The 22,975-nt window shown below is 48.1% G+C and overlaps 1 protein-coding gene across 1 annotated transcript in view; it reads left to right on the plus strand.

The window, feature by feature from the left end:
* The first annotated feature begins 210 nt into the window (after positions 1–210).
* The window catches only part of LHFPL4 (LHFPL tetraspan subfamily member 4), a 29,061-nt gene continuing 6,296 nt past the window's right edge, over positions 211–22,975 (plus strand). Inside the window, exons 1-2 of the mRNA XM_040628141.1 lie at positions 211–235; positions 1,300–1,707. Of these exons, the coding sequence (XP_040484075.1) occupies positions 1,302–1,707 (406 nt within the window). The 5' untranslated portion in view covers positions 211–235; positions 1,300–1,301. The remainder of the gene's footprint in view (positions 236–1,299; positions 1,708–22,975) is intronic.

A 22,975-nucleotide genomic window follows, 5' to 3' on the forward strand; every position in this document is an offset into this window, starting at 1 on the left:
GCTCCGGCTGAGGGACCCCTGGGACGGTGCCCACCCCTTCCCCTGACTGCCAGAACCTGGAGCGCCCCTCCCCCTTTCCGCCCCGCCCCGCACGCCCGCGGCCGGAGCGCGCCTCCGACGAGCCGCGCCGGTGCACGAGAGCGCGCGCCTCGGCGCGGGAGCGCGCCCCGGGGAGAACCCGAGCAAGATGGAGGCCGCGCCGAGGCCGCCTCCTGGGCCGCGGCAGCAGCTGCTGGGAGCGCCGAGCCCTGGCGCCTAGGCCGTGCCAGTCCCGGACCCACTGCTCCGGACCGGGCCCAGGTTGGTCTCCCCGCACCCTGTCCCCGCGGCCGCAGCCTGCGCGCGCGTCCGGCCTGGGCGCGGGGCAGCCGCCCCCCACCCCCACCCCCACCCTCGGCCCTACACCGGCCGGGCCGCTCCCCAGCGCTCACTGCTGCCCACAGTCCGCCCCTCGAGACCCGGGCTGCCTGCCGGCCCCAGTCCCTCGTACCCTTGGCCTGGAAAACCTGTCTCCTCAGCCCTGGCCCGCCAATCCTAGGCTTCCCCCAGCCTACATCCAGTCCTGTCTTCTGTGGGACCCCCCCAGACCCCCGCCCCGTGTTCAGATCCTGCAGTCCTAGCCCTCGACTCCCCACTAGCCTCATCCTGATTCCTCCACTTCGCCCTCCCTATCCCAGCCCCCATATCACCTTCCCAGTCCCCCAGTACCAGTCCCTCGTATCCCCTTCTTATCCCCTCATAGAAGCACCAATCCCCCTCTCCACAGCGCCTTTCTAGACGCCCAATACCAAATCTCCTTTTACCCCTAATACCAGTCTCCAGTTTCCTTTCCAAGCTCCCTATATAGTCCCTCTGCTAATCCCCCAATATCGGTCCTCAGCCTCCATTCCATCTCTCCATGGTTCTTTTCTACTCCCCCAATTCTATCCCCCAAACCCCCTCCCCATCACCCCCATGACCACTTTCTAGTCAGCCCCCACTTGCAGCTCCCATATTCACATCGCATCCCCCTCATCCCCCCCCCAACTTTCACATGTCCTTTTCCTAGGCCCCCAATTGGAGATCTTTACTCCCCCCAGACACCGCCCCAACACTCAGGACCCCCTCCTGCCTCCTTCATACTACCCCTTAGGTCCCCCCAGCTCCGCCCCAGGCCCCGCCCTCGAGAGTTCCCTGGCTCAGGGTCGCTTCTCGCGTGCGTCCCCAGCTCCCGCCCGTCAGCCCGGCAGCCCGGCGGTCGGTCCCGGGCCGGCGGCCCCCGCCAGCCGCCGTCGCCGCCGCCGGCCCCGCCCCCGGGCATCATGCTGCCCTCGCAGGAGGCCTCCAAGCTCTACCACGAGCACTACATGCGGAACTCGCGGGCCATCGGCGTGCTATGGGCCATCTTCACCATCTGCTTCGCCATCATCAACGTGGTGGTCTTCATCCAGCCCTACTGGGTGGGCGACAGCGTGAGCACCCCCAAGCCTGGCTACTTCGGCCTCTTCCACTACTGTGTGGGCAGCGGGCTGGCGGGCCGCGAGCTCACCTGCCGAGGCTCGTTCACCGACTTCAGCACCATCCCGTCCGGCGCCTTCAAGGCAGCCGCCTTCTTCGTGCTGCTCTCCATGGTGCTGATCCTCGGCTGTATCACCTGCTTTGCGCTTTTCTTCTTCTGCAACACGGCCACGGTCTACAAGATCTGCGCCTGGATGCAGCTCTTGGCAGGTAGGGGAGGGGTGGGGGCGTGACCCCTAGAACAGGCGCCGAAGATGGGGCTCCTTCCTTCCAGGACCCCTTCTTGGAGGGGTCAGAGAGATTCTGCTTCTCCGTCTAAAGACACACCTCCTTGGCTGTCCCTCAGCAGCCACTGGGGAGGGGATTTATGAGAGATACCTTGGGGTAAGAGGCAGAGCCTTAGAACTGGGTCTTTGCGTTTATGTTCTTGGATATGGGCAGACTGCATTGATAGATGTGTTAGCGTTATGTTAGAGTGTCTGAGGGTCTCTGAGAGTCTCTTTTGGCTGTCTTAGGGGAAATAATTATCTGAATGAGGAGTTACTCTAGGAGTGAGCAATTTCTATTGTATCAAAAAGAGCATGAGTTGGGGGAATCAGGAGATCTGACTTTGACCTTTATCTTGCTGACATTATCAACTTGGGTGTTTCACTTTACTTCTCCGAGGCTAGGCTTCTACATCTGTAAAACAATAAAGAGGATTCCAAGAACAAATGAAAGAATATCTTGTAAACTTTGAAGTTCTGTATTAAGATAAAGGAGCATAAGAAGATATGCATGTCTGTAGTGTCTATCCAGTGTTTGAAATGTGGGTGGTTGACAGCATGGAGGTCTTGGGAGGGCAAGTCTTCACCCACTACCCCCACCCAATGCAGGAAGAGTTCTGGTGCTATGCCCAATGGTAATAAATCCTGGGACCCTTTGAAATGTTTAGCTAGGACAGACATCTTGCCCTAAGATCCAGAGAAGGGACTTGGGAATGAGAACTGCTGAGACTGTATTCCAGGATCCATTAGAGTCCGCACCCCCACCCACCTTTTGATCGAAGGCAGATTTTGAAGATTCAGCAACTTGGGCATTTGCCTAATTGCAGGCCAGAAAGAGTTGAGCTGGGGGAAGTGAGGTCGAGATATNGGGGGAGGAGGGCTGGTGAGGTTAGGAAAAGTTTGGAGCCCTCCAGGGATGAGAAAGAGTAGGGAAAATGTGATGATCATACAGTAGAGATAGTCTTTCAAAATAAGCACATCAGGGCGTTCAACAAGTGTGGGCCTCTTCAAAAGAGACTCCCTGCAGGAGGTGTTCTATCACTTGCTGATGATTCCACTGCTCAAAACATTGTAGGAAATTGTCTTTGGAGTGTGGGGTGTGTTTTCTTGAACATCATCATTGAGGGGAACCTCCATCTTTTAAAGGAAGAATATAATTTTTGGAAATGGCTGGAAGTCGCTTAGGGCCAAGTGTAGAAAATACAATAGTGATCAAATTGAGAATTGTCACTTGGGATGAAAGCCAAGGTATGAGAGCAAAATCATGAGGCTGGTTTGCTTCCCCAAGAGGACTTTTACAAACACAGGGAGGAATACTGTCCCATTGGAAGAATTTCCCAAACTCTCAAAAGGACTACTTTGAAGAAAGTAGTGTTAATTCAGATGAAGACATTCTAATGAGCTTGTTTCAAATCTATCTCGCTCCAACTACTTAGATGTGGGTTTTGTAGGATCTTTGAAGGTGAGAAAGGAGAACTGTAGAGTGTGAGGGCTATGTCTCCATATTTCTCCATGGTACACAGAAGGTGATTTCATGTATTTCCATTCTATTCTTCCTCCAAAGGCAAGCTGAAAAGAATATATACTTATCTTGAATCCTCAATTCCTCATCCTTAATTTGGAGTCTGCAGAAGGGTAGCTGACCTCTTGGCCTTCCAATTCTCTGTAATTTATGTGGGTTTGATCTTAGGGATTTGATGAAGTGTCCAATACCCCATGTAATTACAGAATTTCAGGGATCATAGAGATCAACTCCTTCAAATCCCACCTTCCCCTCCTCCCGTTTTAGAGAGAGGAGACTGAGACTAGAGAAAAGGACTTACCCAAAGTCTCATCGCCAGGAGGGGAGTAAACTAGGCCTTGACTCTTTCCCTGACCCAGTGCTCTTTCCCTTGTGGTGTTGTCCCACGCCTGAGGGCTGAGGAGGCCAGTTAGCAGAGTTGAGCAGCTTATTCCATTTTGCTTAGAGATTTCTGAGTTCTCTGGGTAAGTGACCAATTCACTTTGTTTAATGAAGTGACATCAGGATAGGAGCTAGAGCACTGGACGACGAGTCATAGGATAGAGTCTTGGCTGACTCTGCGTGATTCACCCCGCGGTATTAAGCAGTTGTTTTTAGCTTAAATCTCAGTTTTGTCATCTTTACAGTGGGCGACTAATCAGTTACATTAGTGGATTCAAAGTATCTCTTTCAGCCCTGTGTGTCTCCTAAAACAACTCTTTTACCAAGATCATCCTATTCAGAAAGTAACAAATCAGTCAATCTCAGAGCAGCTGCAGAGCAGCAAAGGGCCTTGTTCATATTAGGTAAGAATTAGAATTCTTGTTCAAGTAAACTTTTTTTTAAAATTTTTTTAAGATTTTATTTATTTATTTATTCGACAGAGATAGAGACAGCCAGCGAGAGAGGGAACACAAACAGGGGGAGTGGGAGAGGAAGAAGCAGGCTCACAGCGGAGGAGCCTGATGCGGGGCTCGATCCCATAACGCCAGGATCATGCCCTGAGCCGAAGGCAGACGCTTAACCGCTGTGCCACCCAGGCGCCCCTCAAGTAAACTTTTATTCAAGTATTTTAGACTCTTCTAAGTGTAGAGTCCTGGACTATTGGGAAAATTCAGAGATACTTACTCCTCTATTTACTCTTTACCTGCTCTGTGATCATCCCTGTGGTAGGTGTTGCAAGACCAAGATCATAATGGTCCCCGAGGACTTCGGTCTCTACAACGTGATCCCCACTCTCAGGAAGCTTACCGTCTATTTGGATCACTATAGTGGTCAGAATTCTTTCAGTGGCAAGTGACAGAAACCCAACTCAAAATGGCTTAAATAAATAAAAATAAAATAAAATAGGATGGTGGGGGTTTTGGCTCACATAACTTAAAGGTCAAGAGTACCTTGCTTTAGGGGTTCCTGGCTGGCTCAGTCAGTGGAGCATGGGACTCTTGATCTCAGGATTGTGAGTTTGAGCCCCACATTGGATGTAGAGATTACTTAAAAATAAAATCTTAAAAAAAAAAAAAGTATCTTGCTTTAGGCATGGATGGACCCGGATACTCAAATAATGCCATTAAGAATATGTCTATCTCCATTTCTTGGTTCCTTTGTGTCAGCTCGTTTTAAAGTCCACTTCTCTCTTCAAGGTGATAAATAAGGCTACTAGCAGCTCTGAATTTACTTCACTTTAGCTTAGCAATGCCTGTGGGAAAAGAGTATCTGTTAGTCAGTGGTTCCAGCAAAAGTTCCAGGGCTGATTCTCATTGGCCCAGGCTTTGGCCAAGGATTCACCTTTTAGTTAATCAGTGTGACTTTGTCTAAGGCTTCAGCCACATTCCCATCCCTGGAACACATGGACCAACAGTGGAGAAAGGTCGATTCCTGAAAAAAGACACCAAGTGTGACCACTGGTAAGACAGGCGCAGACAGAAACCTCACTCTGGAGGGTCTGAACACTAATATATGCTAGGCTGTAAGTGCTGGGGAAACCAAGGCAATTGAGGAGGTGGCCCCTTCATTAGGAGGTGAGGCTTGAGTAGGAGGTGAGGATGTGGACAGGTGTGAGGTGTGGGAGAGCATCTGAATGGAGAGGAAGATCATGGGCAGAGACACGGAGGTGAGAAAGCCACATGTGGCTTGAGCGTGACCTCCACATAGGGGTGCAGTGGGAGGAGAGGGGCTACACCGTGCAAGTCTCTGAATACTGGGTCAGGAATTTGGACTTTAATCAGCAGGCAGTTCAAAGCTACTACAACTGTTGTTATTATTCAGGAAAAATAGTTAACATTTTCCGAGCCTTCGCTGTATGCTTGACCATGTGCTAAACATTGACACGCGTACTATTATTATTATTATTTTTTAAGATTTTATTTATTTATTTGACAGAGATAGAGACAGCCAGCGAGAGAGGGAACACAGCAGGGGAGTGGGAGAGGAAAAAGCAGGCTCCCAGCAGAGGAGCCTGATGTGGGGCTTGATCCCAGATCACCGGGATCACGCCCTGAGTCGAAGGCAGACGCCCAACGACTGCGCTACCCAGGCGCCCCCACGTACTATTATTTAATCCTCACAGCAATCCTATGGAGTAGGTACCATTATTATTCTTTTGTAGATGAGAACACGGAGCCTCAGAGATGAGTCATTTGTCCAAGGTCATTAAGACAGTAAGTGGGGGAACTAGGATTGTAACTTGGTCTGTCTGACCCAAAAGCTCAAGGGTTTATGAAGGATGTATAGAGGAGCATTAGTGCTGGGGCAGTGTCAGAAGGTTTTTGGCATAAGACTCAAATGTTAAGTAGAGAAGCTGAAAACCCAGGTGGCTCTTCATGGAGTTAGGGGCCAGCTTCTCCGGGTGTCTCTGCTACTCCATACCTGGTCTTTCCCACTTAGCGAGAATACACAAGGTGCCAGCTTCAAGGCTAGACGTTTTCATATTTGTTACAGCAGTTCATGTTCATTTGTCAAAGTGACTTGCCCAAAGGTCACACATCTAGCGAAAGGTGAAGCTGAAACTTAACACAAGTCTGAATGGATCCGGTGCCTACTCTTACAACCAGACTGGGACCTGGGAGAGGAATACACAGATCACAAGATGCAGCCCTCGGCTCTCCGTACTCAGTGTTTCCCTGTGGGCTGGGGGAGGTTAGCCAAGGGGAGGTTGCCGGCTGGAGTAGAGATTCAGGCTGGAAGCCTAGTTGAGAGTCCGGGGGCGTAGTGTGGGGTAGTAGTTTAAGAGCAGAAGACTTAGAATTCTCTCTCTGCTCCTTCCCAGCTGTGTGGCCTTGGATAAGTGGGTTTTCCTCTCTATGTCTCAGTTTCCTAATCCTAAAAGGGAGATGATTATTATTATTTTTAAGGATTTTATTTTTAAGTAGTCTCTACACTTGACATGGGGCTCGAACTCACAACCCTGAGATCAAGAGTTGCTCGCTCTGCTGATGAGCCAGCCAGGCGCCCCGGGGAGATTATTATTGTACTTACCTCAGGTGGTAGAAAGAAAGAAACAAAATCATGGATGGAAAGCACTGAATGTGGTTCCTAGTGGACTGTGGGCATTCGGTAAATGGTCACATCATTCCTGTGACACAGTCTAAGTGAAGAGCAGCTTGTGAGGAGCTCTTGGGGCTCAGGTGTTAGAGTTTGGACTTGCTGGGATGATCAAAGGCCTTGAGAAGTCGTAAACTGTCAGCTGAAAAGTGTCTTGCCAGTTAGCTGGCCCAACTGCCTCATTCTACAGAGGAAAAAACCCTAGTCCCACAGAGAAGAGACAAGTTCATATCACAAAGTGAGGCTCTTCTACCCACAGAAGGGAGATGATTCTGACCATAATTCATCCAGTCCCGAGCGCCTACTGTGTGTCAGGCCCTGCTGGAGTGCCGGAGTCACAGCAGGGAACAGGACGTGGGAGGTGGTGTGGGCGCTGGGGGAGACCGAAGGTAGGGATGGTGGCAATGGCAGCGTGGGGCGGGGGGGATGCTGGTAATCCGGAGGCCAGTACCTTCCAGCCTTGCCGGACCTGCGCCTTCATCAGCAGGGGTCTCTGGGCTGGGAGCAGCAAGGTCACTGCAGCTTAGAGTATTCATCCACATTCCTCTCCGTTTCTCTGGGGGTTTGTTTCAGATTCGGTTTGGGAGTTTATTCATCTAGTACATCTTTGTTGTACGTGCATGACTTGCTGAGCACATTGGGGGGATTTCGTTCTTCCCATGCTCCATTGTTTTTCTTCCTACCCCAGCTGTCCCTTTTTTCCCTTTTTCCACCCTCCCTCCCTACACCCTTCCTTTCTCACATCAGTCCTTTACTGACAGCCTCTTCTGTGTGTCAGGCACTGTGTGGGGCTCTGGGAATCCGGAGTAAAAGAGTCCTCGCTGCCCCACAGCTCATAGGGTAGCGGGAGAGGCAGGAAAGAAGACAGATCATCACTCCTCTGTGCATGACACGTGAAATGACTGAATCAAGCACAGGGTATTCTGGGGGCACAAAGGGGATACGGTTAAGGACAGCCAGGGAAGTCTTCCAAAAAGTTCCAGCATTGGAGCTGAGTCTTGGAGGCTGGGCTGGAAAGAGAAGATCAGCCAGGCAGAGGAGACGGTAGGATCCCAGGCATGAAGCTTGATGCTTGGTGTGTTTTATGTTTTGGGGACTACCAGCAATTAGGGCAGGGAGTGGTGAGTGTTCAGAATGGGAAGCTAGATTGTGGAGGCTTCTAAGCCATGGTTGGGAGTTTATGAACTTCATCTGTCAGCATATATTTGTTGAAGGTTTTTTTTGGGAATAATTAATACAGGCCCATGATACAAAATTCAAAAGGGAAGAAAGGTATACAATCAGACATCAGTCTTCCTTCCCGTCCCCATTCCCCAGTGGTCCTCCCAGAGTTCTCCGGGGCAATCACTGTCACCAGTGTCCTTGAGTATCTTTTCCAAGAAATCTCAAGAAATAGGCAAATCTCAAGCAAAAGCAAACAATTTGTTGTTGTTGTTGCTTAAATGGCATATTAGTTATCTCTAGCTGTATAATAAACTACTCCAAAACTTAGTGGTTTAAAGCAACAGGCCATTATTTTTTCAGTTTCTGTGAGTCACAGGAATTTGGGAGCAGCTCAGATGGGCAGTTCTGGTTCAAGCTTACACCTAAATTTACATCCAAGACAGCAGTGGGGGCTGTGGTCATCTAAGGGTGGCTGGGGCTGAGGGACCCACTTCTAAGCCCTCTCATGCATTGGCAGGAGACCTCAGAAAGAGTGATCCGAGAAGGAGAGAGAAAGGAAGAAGCTACACTGCTCACCTCCTTTTTTTTTTTTTTCTGGTAATGATTTTATTGCAATAGAACTCATATGCCATGTAGTTTATCCATATGAAGTGTAGAGTTCAGTGGTTTTTAGCATATTCATAGAGTCGTACAACCATTACCACAACCAGTTGTAGGATATTTTCATTACCTCAAGAAGCTTGAGGTAATGAGGTACTCCCCCGCCCAACCTCCTCAGCCTCTAAGCAACCACTAACTTACTTTCTGTCTCTCTGTATTAGCCCGTTCTGGCCATTTCATAGAAATGAAATCATAGTCGGGCACCTGGCCGCCTCAGTCTGTGGAGCGTGCAGCTCTTGATCTCAGGGTTGTGGGTTCGAGCTCCACGTTGGGTGTAAAGATTACTTAAAAATAAAGATTTTTTAATTTTTATTTTTTTTAAAGATTTTTATTTGAGAGAGAGAGTGACAACGAGAGAGGTCACAGAGGGAGAGGGAGAAGCAGACTCCCTGCTAAGCAGAGGGCCCGATGTGAGGCTCGATTCCAGGGACCTGGGATCATGACCTGAGCCAAAGGCAGATGCTTAACTGTCTGAGCCACCCAGGCCCCCCTTAAAAATAAAATCTTAGAAAAAAATAGGGATGCCCACATGGGGCTCTCTGCTTAGTGGGAAGTCTGTGTCTCCCTCTGTCCCCCCTCCCCAATTCATGCTTGTACACTCTGTCTCGGTCTCTGAAATAAATAAATAAAATCTTTTAAAAAAATAAAGTAAACAAATGAAATCATACAATATGCAGTCTTTGCAACTTCTTTACCTCGGCATAATGTTTCCAAGGTTCGTTCATGTCATAGCACCGGTCAGTGCTTCATTCCTTTTTGTGGCCATTTGTGGCCATAATGTTGCATTGTGTGGATAGACCACATTTTGTTGATTCATTCAACAGTTGATGGACATTGGATTGTTTCAGCTTTCTGGCCATTATAAATAATGCTGCTGTGAACATTTGTGTACAAGTTTTTGCGTGGATGCACATGGTCATTTCTCTTGGGTAGATACTTACGAGTGGAATCGGTGGCTCAAATGGCAACTCTATATTTAACATTTTGAGAAACTGCCAGGTTGTTTTCCAAAGTGGCAGCACTATTGTACCTTCCCAAGAGCAGTGTATGAGGGTTCCTCCTTCTTCGTATCTCATCAACACTTGTGTTACCTGACTTTTTAAATTATAGCCATCCTACCGGCTGTGAACTGGTGTCTCATTGTGGTTTTGATTTGTGTTTCCCTAATGATTCATGGTGTTGAGAGTCTTTTCCTGTACTTATTGGCCATTTGTATATCTTCTTTGGAGAAATGTCTATTTAGATCCTTTGCCCATTTTTTAATTGGGCTAGTTTTCTTTTTATTATTGAGTTGTAAGAGTTCTTTGTATACTTTAGATACAAGTCCCTTATCAGTTATATGATTTGCAAATATTTTCTTCCATTCTATGGCTGTTTTTTGTTTCTCTTAATCGTTTTCTTTGAAACACAAAAGTGTTCAATTTGTACAAAATCCAGTTTATCTCTTTTTTTCTTGTGTTGCTTGTGCTTCTGGTGTCATATCTAAGAATCTTTTGCAAATCCAAGGGCACCCACACAGAAAAACTTTTTAAAGATTTTATTTATTTATTTGAGAGAGAGAGAGAAAGTGTGAGAGCTCGAGCAGGGGAGGGGCAGAGGGGGAGAGGCAGAGGGAGAGGGAGAAGCAGACTCCCGCTGAGCACAGAACCCGAGACTGGGGGGGTTGCTTCACTCACTGAGACACTCAGTTGCTCCCAAGGACCCAAAAAATTTACCTCTGTGTTTTTACTGAGGAGTTTATAGTTTCAGCTCTTACGTTTAGGGCGTCCGATCCTTTTGAGTTAATTTTTGTATGTGGGGCAAGGAAAGGTCCAGCTTCATCCTTTCGCATGTAGCTCTCCTATTGTCCCAGCACCATTTATTGAAGAGATGATGCTTTTTCAATTGAATGGCCTTGGCACCCTTGTCAAAAATCAATTAACGAGGTAGATACATGGGTTTACTTCTGGACTCTCTATTCTATTCCCCCCATCTACGTGTCTGTCCTTACGCAAGTACCGGCGTGTCCTGATGACTGCTGATTTGTGTGAGTTTTCAAATCAGGAAGTGTGAGTCCTCCAGCTTGTTCTTTTTTGAAGACTGTTTTGGCCCTCACACTGCCTTTCGTGCCCCGAGGTCGACACCACGCACCGCCGCCTCTGCCACGCTCTTGCTGGAATGCTTCACTTTCGTGTGTAAAGAGCTACTTTTTCTCAAGGGCTGCATAATATGCTTTTGTGTAGATGTGCCATCATTTCTTTTATCAACACTTAAGTCGTTCACAATATTTTGCTATAACAGTATTTCGGGATAATGTTGTCTATAATAATTTGACACATATGTTAGCGTAAGGATGAAATAAAGACCTAGAGCAGAATTGGTCTGTATACTTACAGTTGTGATAGATCCAGCCATAGTCGCACAGAGTTACACTCCCCGCAGCCATGTAGGAAAGTACCTGTTACCCCACTTCCTCGTCAGCTTAGTGTGCCATCAAGTATTTTAGTTTCGCCAACCGGATGGGTAGAAAAATACTCTCTGAGAGTAGTAATTTGCCTTTCTTTAATCATGAGTAAAGTTGAGCACCTTTTATGTATATCTTTTTTTTTAAGATTTTTTAATAATAGTTTTTTATTATGTTATGTTAGTCACCATACAGTACATCCCTAGTTTTGATGTAAAATTCCGTGATTCATTATTTGCATATAACACCCAGTGCACCATGCAATACGTGCCCTCCTTACTACCCATCACCGGTCTATCCCATTCCCCCACCCCCCTCTCCTCTGAAGCCCTCAGTTTGTTTCCCAGATTTTATCTATTTATGTGTCAGAGAGAAAGAGAGAGAAAACACAGACAGGGGGAGTAGCAGGCAGAGGGAGAAGCAGGTTCCGCACTGAGCAAGGAGCCCGATGCCAGACTCCATCCCAGATCATGACCTGGGCCGAAGGCAGATGCTTAACCAACTGAGCCACCCAGGTGCCCTATATATATCTTTTCTATAAACTGTCAGCTCATATATATATATATATATATATATATATATATATGTCTATATTTTATCTATTTATGTGTCAGAGAGAAAGAGAGAGAAAACACAGACAGGGGGAGTAGCAGGCAGAGGGAGAAGCAGGTTCCGCACTGAGCAAGGAGCCCGATGCCAGACTCCATCCCAGATCATGACCTGGGCCGAAGGCAGATGCTTAACCAACTGAGGGCTGGCTCAGTCAGTAGAATGTGTGACTCTTGATCTCAGGGTTGTAAGTTCAAGCCCCACATTGCGTATAGAGATTATTTAAAAATGAAATCTTGAAAAAAAAAAGAGAGAGAACTTTTTGTATATTAAGAAAGTTAGCTCTTTGTCTGTGATATGAGTTACAAATATTGTTCCCAGTTCATCTTTTGAGTTTGTCTATGGATGTTTTCCCCAAGTGAAATTTGTTTTTTCTCAACATAATCCAATTGCCAGTTCTGTCCTGGGTTTAGTGTGATACCTCAAATAGCCTTGAAGTGTTTTGAGCGGGGGGGGGGGGGAACATCACATCTGGCTGTCACTGGAGAGGACGATTTGGAGGGCTAGGAGGGGTCAAGAGGACAAGGGCTGAACTATTCATATTCTGAAAGCCTCTCATTTTTGTCTTTTTGTTTTCATCAGCATGTTATGTTACTCACCATTACCAGCCTTACTTTAATCCCAGAGAAGTTTAATGGTATAACGAGAGCCCTGGACCAGGAGTCTGCCTGGCACGTAGTAGGTGCTTAATAAGTGTCTGCTGAATGAGTGAATGATGATATCTGATTTAAGTCCTAGCTCCGCCATCCACTCCTTTGGAGGTAGCATAGTCAGTGGTCAGATGACCTGAATTTTAATGCTACGTGTGGCGTTGCCAGCTAAGTGTCTTTAGGGAGGTTACACAATTTCTGAGTCTCAGTTTTCTCATCTATAAAATAGGGATAATAATAGTAACTACCTCAAGGGCTGTTGAAAAGTTGATTGTGAATATTGTACAGACCTGGGCACAAAGGAGACCCTCAAGAACTGTTAGCGATTATTATTAGCTGGTGTGTGACTTGGGTCAAAACACTTTGGCTCCAACATTCCATTGTCTGTGCTACAATAAGGGAGGAAGGATTGCAGAGTGGGAAGAATGAGAAGATAAGCCTGAAGAAGCAGGTAGGGCTGGCTATGGAGAGCTTTCAAAGTTGGGCCTTGGAGTTTGGTTCTTATCCTTATGTGATGAGCATTTGCTTTTATTATTTATTTTTAGAGAGAGAGCGCGCACACAAGAGGGAGGGGCAAAGGGAGAAGGAGAAAGAATCTCAAGCAGACTCCACGCCCAGCACGGAGCCCGATGCCGGGCTCGATCTCATGACCCTGAGATCACGACGTGAGCCGAAACCAAGAGTTGGATGCTCAACTGACTGAATCACCCGGGTGCCCCACGGGCATTCAGTTTTAGGCATGGGAGTCACCAGGCCCAGATGCTGGATTTAGAAAGATGACTGGGGTGGCTGCTGCTGGGGTGGACCCCATGGAGGCCTGATGGGAGGCAAGGAGCCTGTGGTCCTTGTGAGAGGAGCTGAGACGGCAGGGAGAGAGGAGGAAGGCGGGAGACCTGTGTAGGAGACCAGCGGCTCTCTGGGGGTGAGGACAAGGCAGGTGTTACAGATGACGCCAGGTTTCCTCCTTGGATGATTGGGTCTCTGGACTGACATTGCCAAACATGCAGGAGGAAGATGAGGTCAGTTTGGGAGATGTTGAGTTGGCAGACCCTCTGGGATGTGCAAGAGGGAAGGTCTGACAAGCAGCTGGTATTCAGGCTGGGAGCCTAGGGGAGATAGAGATGCGGGGCATCATCGACTGAGTCTCAGGGTGGGTGAAATTGCCCGGTGGAGAGTATGTGCTGGGGGAAGGGGAGAGTCTAGAAACACAGACCTTTAAGAGGCAGGTGGGGGAGGGGCCAGAAAAGGAGCCAGAGTGGCTGCTGAGATTAGCAGCTGAGACACTGCAAGGGACTGCTTTGAGAAAGCGCCCCTGTCTGGAGGAGCCAGAGGGGGACCCAGAGGGATGCAGCCATCTGAGCGCCTGGTCTGAGCTGGCAGGAACAGACAGGCTGCTGGGAGAGCAGCAGGAGACTTCTGACCAGACCGGAGAGAAGCCGTGGCTGGGCCGAGTCGGGACAATGGAAGATGCAGGGATGGGTAGGTTCAGAGGTTATTAAGAGGCCACAGGCTCAGTGCAGGCTGGGGGTGGTGAAGTGAATACTAAACACTGTTCCCAAGTGATTACCACGCAAAGTGATGGGTGTCCCGTCCTCCATAACAGTGTCTGTGACACCAGATACAATTATTTGTCTTTTTTTGGGGGGGGGTACATTTTATTTTAATTCCAGTGTAGTTAATGTACAGTGTTCTGTTCATTTCAGGTGTACAATATAATGATGGGACAGTTCCTTACATGACTCAGTGCTCATCGCACTAAGTGTCCCCTTAATCCGCTTCACAGATTTCGCCCATCCCCCCAGCCACAATTATTTGTGTCTTAATAGTCTCCTTCCTAGACTGTAGTGTCCTCAAGATTGGGAGCCAGGAACTGGGGACAGAATTACAGAGGAAGAGCATCGCAGGAGGAAGCAGTCAGTACAAAGGCCTCCGGGTGGGGCTGAACTTGACATGTTCTAAGGGACAGGAAAGAGGCCAGTGTGGCCGGAGTGTAGGGATCGGAAGCCTAATGGCTGGAGGGAAAGGTGGGCCTCGCTTTATTCTGAGTGCACTGGGCGAGGGGGGGGGGCGCTTGTGGAGGGCGCTCAGCAGAGGTGTGGCACTGTCCATTCCTGAAAGTTCACTGTGGCTGCTGAACAGAGAAAGCTGATGATGGAGTAAGCGTGGGAGCTGAGAAGTAGTTAGGAGGTCACTGTGGTCCTTCAGGAGGGAGATCACGGCAGCTCGGACAGATGGGTGCCATGGAACTGGAGAGGAGAGGTCAGATCCTGGATATTTTTGGAGGTCAAGTCAGTCGACCTTGTGAGTGGATTGGATGTGGGGGTGAGGGGAAGGGGGAGTCAGGGTGCCTTCCAGCATCTGGGCGCTGGATGGGGGATGATGAGCCCAGGCACCCGAGTCCCAACCCCCAGCATCCCAGGCTGATAGAGGCACTGAGGTTGGCCCTGGATCTGGGGTGAGTCAGGGTGACTATTAGGAGAGGCCCAGTCCCCCTCGTAAGAGCAGCGCCTGCCCTGGGGGAGCAGACCAGTGCTGAGACTTGGTAGTGAGGGGCCTGTAGACACCCTCCTTCCCTTAGCCGGGCTCAGCCCATCGGAGGTTTTCCCTGCAGCCCCCTAGTGCCAGGGACGCCAGGGAAGCAGTCCCATGGAAAGCTGTGGTCCCAGTGTGGACACAGACTCTTCACTGGGCCCCCCTCATCCCCCTTGCAGCCTGATCCTTTCCTTAACCCCAGGGAGGGACTCCCAGGGGACACGAGCAGCTGGCCATGCGTTCTATGCTACATTGCTGCTCTGTGTACCTCCCCTTTTCTAAGACGTTTACTGTTTTGTAAGTTATCACCGTTCTTTGTAGAAAAACTGGGGACTATAGATGAGCAGAATTACATCCATAATCTCACACTCCCAAAATCAATCATTCTTAACTGCCTGGCCTGCACACTCCTAAGAGCAGAGAGCACTGGTTACCAGCGGGCTGTGGAGCCAGCCTCTCTGGGTTCAAACTTGCCGGCTGGCTTTGCAGCTTACCAGCCGTGTGACTTTGGATAACTTGGATAACCTCTCTGTGCCTCAGTGTCCTCATCTGTAAAAAGAAAATAATAATGCAGATTATCGTGTGGATTACGCGAACTAAGGTATGTAAAGTACTATAGTGCTCGGCATGGTAAATGCTATATAATTAACTATTTGCTATAACTATGTAAGTGTTTTTTCACAAAGTGAAATTATATTGTATGTCAATTTTTACAGCCCCTGGAAACCTAACATATAAGTATTTTCTGTATCATTATATCTTCTTCAATGGCTGCCTGAGGAACTTTATACTGAAGTTTCATAGCTGAGTGGTATTCCATGATAGGCAAGAACTCTATTCCCATATTGCGGGATATTAAGTTGCTTCTTTCTTTCCATTCTTCCTTTATTATTTCTCCTTCTCCTCCTCTTTTTTCTTTTAAAAATTTTTTTTTATTTTTATTTTTAAAAAGATTTTATTTATTTATTTGAGAGAGAGAGTGAGCGAGAGAGAGGGAGCACAAGTAGGGGAGGAGTGGAGGGAGAGGGAGAAGCACCCGCTGAGCAGGGAGCCCAGTGCGGGGTCTCAATCCTGGGACTCCGGGATCATGACCTGAGCAGAATGCAGACGCTTAACCGACTGAGCCACCCAGGTGCTCCTCTCTCTTTTTTTTAAAAGATTTATATTTATTTATTTTAGAGAGAGGGCACATGGTGTGGGGGGGCAGTAGGAGAGGGAGAGAGAGAATTTCAAGCCGACTTCATGCTGAGCACTGGAGCGATCTCACAACCCTGAGATCAGGACCTGAGCCGAAGCCAAGAGTCAGATGCTTAACTGACTGTGCCACCCAGGCGCCCCTCTTCTTTCTCTTATAAGTACCAGTGTGACAGACATCCTTGTAGCTCAATCTGAGAGCATATCCATGAGCATTTTCTTAGGATAAATTCCCGGAAACTGGCAAGCTCGGTCAAAAGGGGTTTAGAGATTTTCATTTTTATGTTTTTGTGATTAATCCATTATTTCCGAGAGCTACGTTTGGCCTGTGCGTTGCCATTCTTTGTTGCTTTAATTATTTTCATTCCAAGTGAGTGAGAATCTCTGGCAATAGTCTCCTACTAGTAGACAACTCCCACCCGCCTTACGGCTTCAACAGGTAAATCTTTCCCATGGTTCTGCTTCCAAAATGTGCCGCAGGTTATCAGGGCAGTGTCTCCGTCCCCTCCTGCCCTCCCGCCATTCCGTTCCCCTCCTTAGAAGTAACCAAGGTTATCAGGGTCTTGCAGACACTTCCAGAAATATTTTGTGTCCATGCAAGAAAACACACACACACACACACACACACACACACACACACACACAGGCTCGCATTCCCTCTCTCTCTCCGTCTCCCTCCTTACAGAATGCTAGCATGGTACCGCATGTGTTGCTCAGAACCTTGCCTTTCACTTAGCACATGCGGACGCCGTCCCACAGCAGCGCGTCAAGGGCTGCCTTCGTCCCTTTCATGACTGCTGGGCGTGCCATCGCACGATGTGCTCTGTCCAACCAGTGATCTATTGCTTATTTCTGAGGTTCCCTTCTTACCCACTATGGTATGTTGCCTTTTTTTAAAGTCGGCTTTTATTGCAGTATAACATACTTAGAGAGAAGTACAGAAAACGCCCCCTCTGTGGCTTGGAGAAGTTGCACAGAGTGAACCTGTCTGTGGAGTCTCATGTCCCCCAAGGGTGATCACTAGCCTGACCTTTCATCCTGTAGGCTGGTTTCGCCTGTCTTTGAGCTGTATGTAAATGGGGTCACACCTATTCTCAGCTGCGTGGCTCCAAGATGCAGCGAGTGTGCTCCTTCTCAGGCAAGGTCCTGCTCCGTCCAGCGGCCTTGTCCAGCCTCAGAGACGTGCCCTCTGCCTGTGTCCTGACGTGGTGGGGCTGCGGGAGGTGGGCTTGCTGGCATCTCCTCTTATAAGGGCGCTGATCCCATCATGAGGCCCCACCCTCAAGACCTCACCAAACCCTAATTACCTCCCAAAGGCCCTACCCCCAAATACTATCACACGGGGGGTTAGGGCTGCAACATGAGAATTTTGTGGGGACACAATTCAGTCTATAGCAAGCCTCTGTGGAGTCTGCCTGGGGACAGAAGCCCTGGGGACAACCAGTCTGACACCCAGGAAAGGGTAGCAGCTATGGTGTGTCATGCATGGAGGGGACAACTGAGCAAAAACAGAGGCCTCCCTCTTGGAGTGTCCAGCTTAGCAGATGTCCCTTGAGGATGGTGTAACAGTGTTACAATGAAATGCTATTAAAAGAGCTGAGCATAAAATGCATCATTAAAAAGCTTTATATACGGGCCCCTGGGTGCCTCAGCTGGTTTATCATCCAACTCTTGATTTCAGCTCAGGTCATGACCTCCGGCTCACAAGTTCAAGCCCCGAGCTGGGCTCCACACCCAGCATGGCGCCTACTTAAAAGAAGAAAAGCTTTATATAAGGGCACATTTACAGCACAAGCTTTAAAGAAAGTAAACACCTGAGTGTATCATACGTTTGCTCTTATTAATTCTTCACTACTTCTGGTCTCACTCAAGTTTCATTCCCAAACTCAAGTATCATTCTTCCTTTTAACTGCCTTTTAATTTCTTAATTATTTTTTAAAATCTTAAGAGGATTTCATGGCCCAGCATGGATGGATAAGGATTGGACATAATAGCAGAGTTTTTCTTATAAAAGTAATGCATGCAGATGTTAGACATGGTCAACAGAACAGGATGGCGCAGAATGAAAAGTGTCCCCTCCCTCCCTTCCTGCTCGCCTCCCGGTCCATCTCAGAGGCATCCATCATTAAATTGCTTCTGTATACTTCCAGAAATGTCTACAGATATGCCAGCTTGTATGTGTATTCTATGAAAAACCAGTATCTTAAATGATGTTTTTAAATTTCACGAGGAGTGTGTGAACACATTCACTCTGAAAAGCTGGAACATTTAAAGGCTAAGTCCCTGCCCCCTCCCTGCCCAGAGGCCACCAGTCTTATAAATTTAATTTCCATTTCCCCCCCAGCCCTTTTCTGTATATTTACATCCACGTCCGTGAGGCAAATATATCATGTCATTTTGTGTTCCCCCTGCTGACTTTCTTCCTCTCTCCCTCTCTCATCGTAAAGTACACATAACATAAAATTTCCCATTTTAACCATTTAAGTGCTCAGTGTTGTGTACGGCATCCCTCTCTCTCTCCTCCAGAACTCTTCTTCCTCTTGCAAAACTGAATCTCTGTCCCCTTTTAACAATAACCCCCTCCACTCCTCCCCCAGCCCCTGGCAGCCACCATGCTACTTTCTGTCTCGGTGAATTTGATTGCTCTGGGGACCTCGCCTAAGTGGAATCCTACAGTATTTGTCTTTCTGTGACTAGCACATTTCACTGAACGTAATGTCCTCAGGGTTCCTCCATGTTGTAGCTTGTGTCAGAATTCTTTTCTTTTTTAAGGCTGAATAGCATCCCGTTGTATGTACAGATCACCCCCTGCTCCTCTGAAACGTGAGCAAGTATGCTTACTGTGATCTGTCTGCCTGCCCACGTATCAGAGCCGAGAGGTGGCTGAGCGCATGGGCCCTGGCCCCAGGCGGGCTGGGTCTGATCCCAGCTCTGTTAGCTCTGGCTTGTGTTAGCTCTAGCTGTTAGCGCCACATGTGACCTTGGGCACATCACTTAACCTTTCTGGGCCTGTTTCTTCATCTGTAAAATGTGGATAACAATTCATTAATAAATATAGAGCAGTTAGAACAATGCCTGAAGCATGGAAAACACTGCCTATGTGTTTGACTTTTTAAAACTACAATTGCTGGGGTGCCTGGCCAGCTCAGTGGGTAGAGGATGTGACTCTTGATGTCAGGGTCATGAGTTCAAGCCCCATGTTGGGGCTACTTTTTTTTTTTTTTAAGATTTTATTTATTTATTTGACAGAGAGAGAGAGAGAGAGCACAAGGGGCGGGGAGGGTCAGAGGGAGACTCAGACTCCTTGCTGTGCAAGGAGCCTGATGAGGGACTCCATCCCCGGACCCAGGGATCATGACCCAAGCCAAAGGCAGATGCTTAACCAACTGAGCCACCCAGGATCCTGGGCATGGAGCCTACTTAAAATGAAAAAAAAAATTGCAATTGCTTGCTTGCTTTATTTATTTATCAGAGAGAGAGAGAGAGGGAGAGAGAGGGAGGGGCGGGGGGAGAGGGGAGCAGAGACAGAGAATTGTAAGCAGGTTCCATGCCCAGTGTGGAGTCAGACGTGGGGCTCAATCTCACAACCCTGAGATCATGACCTGAGCTGAAATCAATAGTCAGATGTGCCACCCAGGTGCCCCAAAAGTACAGTTGCTTTTTGTCGCAGAAGTCATGTGTCGGGAAGCTCGCTGTGTCAGTCCTCACAGAGCTGCTGCTCCTTCTGGCTGTTCCCGAGCAGGTGCACTTTTCTTCGAAACCGGAGATGGGATCACACCATACATTGTATTGTGTGCCTCGGCTTTTTAAATGTCTTAATATATCTTAGCAGGTTTTCCACAAAAAAAAAAAAAAGAAAGAAAAAAAGAGAAGGTTTTCCACGACAGCATACACAACTGTGCACTTGTTTTAGTGGCTTTGTAGTGTTCCATGGCATGGATCTACCATACTTTATTTTATCAGCTCCCTCTCAATAGACATGGCAGCCGTCTGTTAGAAAGCTGGTGGCGCCGTGAACACCCTTTGTGCACGCGCACAAGTTCAGCCATAGGGTACGTTCCTGAGTCAGGGGGTGAGCGCCTTTGTGGTTTTTACGGATACCGCTATGTTGCTCTCCACGCAGCGTGTATGTGCCACCTTCATACGCCACACACAGTGAGGCGTACCCCCATTACAGTGAGGATGTGGACCATCCGATCTGTGTTGTGGCCTCGAGAAGTAAATATCACTGTTTCTCTGATGACAGAACTGGGGTTCAGAGAGGTGAAGTGACTTGCCCAAGGACACACAGTTAAAAGCTGTTTTCCCGATATATACATACGATACAGACTTCAAAAGGAATAACACGTTATTGTTAATAGTTAGGACTAGGTTTGACTGCCTGTGATAGGAAAACCCAAAATAACTGTCTAATGACCCCAGGTTCTAGACTCTTGTGTAAATAAATGCCCAAGAGTTAGGCAGTTCAGAGCTGGTATGGTGGACCCCGAAGTGAAGAGCTCCTCCTTCTTCTTCTTTTTTTTTAATTAATTTATTTATTTGAGAGAGAGAGCGTGAGTGGGTGGGGGAAGGGACAGAGGGAGAGAATCTCCAGCAGATTCTCTGCTGAGCACAGAGCCTTATGTGGGGCTTGATCTCATGATGCTGATATCATGATCTGAGCTGAAATTGAGTCAAATTCTTAACTGACTGAGCCACCCAGGTGCTGTCCCCCCCCTTTTTTGAGAGAGAGGGAGAGCATGAGTCGGGGGGAGGGACAGGGAGAGAGAGGGAGAGAATCTTAAGCAGACTCCACCCTGAGCATGGAGCCCAATGTGGGGCTCTGTCCCACAACCCCAAGATCATGACCTGAGCCGAAACCAAGAATCAGAGGCTTAACCGACTGAGCCACCCAGGTGCCCTAGGAGCTCCTTCTAGAGCTCTGCTTCACCACTCCTGAGTAAGGCCCTTGTTCTCATTGTTGAAGATGGATTCTAGAGCCTTAGCCATGACCTCTGCATTCCTGGCTGCGGGATGGAGGAATGGATGAAGAAAAAGGGGCAAAGAGCACATTATAAATCTGTTTTTTTTTTAAAAGATTTTATTTATTTATTTGACAGAGATAGAGACAGCCAGCGAGAGAGGGAACACAAGCAGGGGGAGTGGGAGAGGAAGAAGCAGGCTCCCAGCGGAGGAGCCTGATGTGGGGCTCGATCCCAGAGCACTGGGATCACGCCCTGAGCCGAAGGCAGGCGCTTAACCACTGCGCCACCCAGGCGCCCCTATAAATCTGTTTTTTAGCGTTATTTTCCTCGAAGACACATAAGACATCTGCACGCATTTTTACTACTCATGTGGCCTAGTCACACAGCTGCAAAGGAAGCTGGAAAATGCAGCCTTTGTTTTCTGCGGTCAAGTTCTCAGCCAAACCCGGGGCTTCTACTAGTAAGGAGGAGGGATGAACAGATATAGTAGCAAAGTGCTGGTCTCCATGATGATTACGTATAAAAATTAAGCTTATCGCCTTGCCCAGGCACTTGCTGTTAACCGTTCTTGACTATCTGGAAAAAGCCTTATCTCTTTTGTCCAGAATTTTTTTTTCCACTTTGCCAAGAGTTGCCATGACCCATCCCCGCTTCACCAGTAATAATTTAGGTACCACTTCTCACCGGCCAATTGATTCTCACAAAAGCACTAAGACATGAGTAGGGTGGATGTCACGACCCCCATTTCACAGATGAAGAAGCTGAGGCCCAGAGAGATGAAACTGACTGTGCCTAAAGCCACTCAGAGTGAAGAATGGGAGTCCCACTTCCTGTTGAGGCCGCGTGCGGTAGCCCGTGTCTCATGGCTCCAGGAAGAAAGGCTCAGTTAGGTGCGAGTATATCTTTAACTCCTCTCACACTATTAAGTCTCTTAAACAGAGAGAGAGCTCAGAGCATTTGGCAGGCAAAAGTATCCAGCTAGAATCTAAGAACATTGTTTTGGTTTCATTATATTTATAGTTTCCTTCTATTTGTGGCAAATGATGCTGGTTTCCTTTTCCATGATAGTGATATAAAGCTTACTTTTTAAGTAAATGCCTCTAAGTTAAAAAGTGAGTCTATTAAAAGAAAAATGTTAAGTAAAGACCTGTCTGGGTTTAAATACAGATCCCACCACTGACTAGCTCTGTGACATGGCATCTGATACTTGGTTCCTCTGAGCCTGTTTTCTCATCTGTAAAATGAGGATGATGACTTCTCCCGCCGCATGGATTCATTACAGCATGAAACAAGATCATGATGTCAGGAGCTCTGCACCCTGGCGTGTAGTGAAGCACACAGTACTGTTCGTGAACATTATTATCACATTATGAATATTCATGTTATTAATTTTGTCACAACCCTTTCTGGGAGCCTGGAGCAAGGGAAGTCCGTGGACTGAGGGTAATGGATAGAGATGCCCCACCCGAGGGCCCCTTCTCCCAGGCCAGTGGTTCTCAACCAGGGACACTTTTGCCCCCCAGGGGACATTTGGCAATGTCTGGAGATGTTCTTTATTATGACAGGGGTTGGTGGTGCCACTGTCATCTGGCAGGTAGAGGCGAGGGATGATACGCAACTTCCCACGAGGCACAGGACAGCCCCCCATCATGAAGCATTCTAAGGCCAAGTGTCAAAAATGCTTCCGTTGAGAAGCCCTACACCACACAGCACCCTGCACCTGTGTCTGTGTCTTCCGAAAGAGAATGGAACTCAGACTCCAAAGACCTCAGCCTCAGTTTCCTCATCCAGGACATGGGGATGCTGAAATCTGCCTCGCCTGCAGTCATCCCATCTCCTGATGGTTGAACCTCTTGGTCACTTCCTTGTCCTAGGCTGTCTCTAGTCATCTTTTCCTCTTTTCCCCCAGGTCCAGGGAAACCATCTGATAGGCTCCCCCCCCCCCCCGTTTTCAT

This window comes from Ursus maritimus, unplaced genomic scaffold (assembly GCF_017311325.1).
Source record: "Ursus maritimus isolate PB19 unplaced genomic scaffold, ASM1731132v1 scaffold_14, whole genome shotgun sequence".
NCBI classification, from domain to species: domain Eukaryota; kingdom Metazoa; phylum Chordata; class Mammalia; order Carnivora; family Ursidae; genus Ursus; species Ursus maritimus.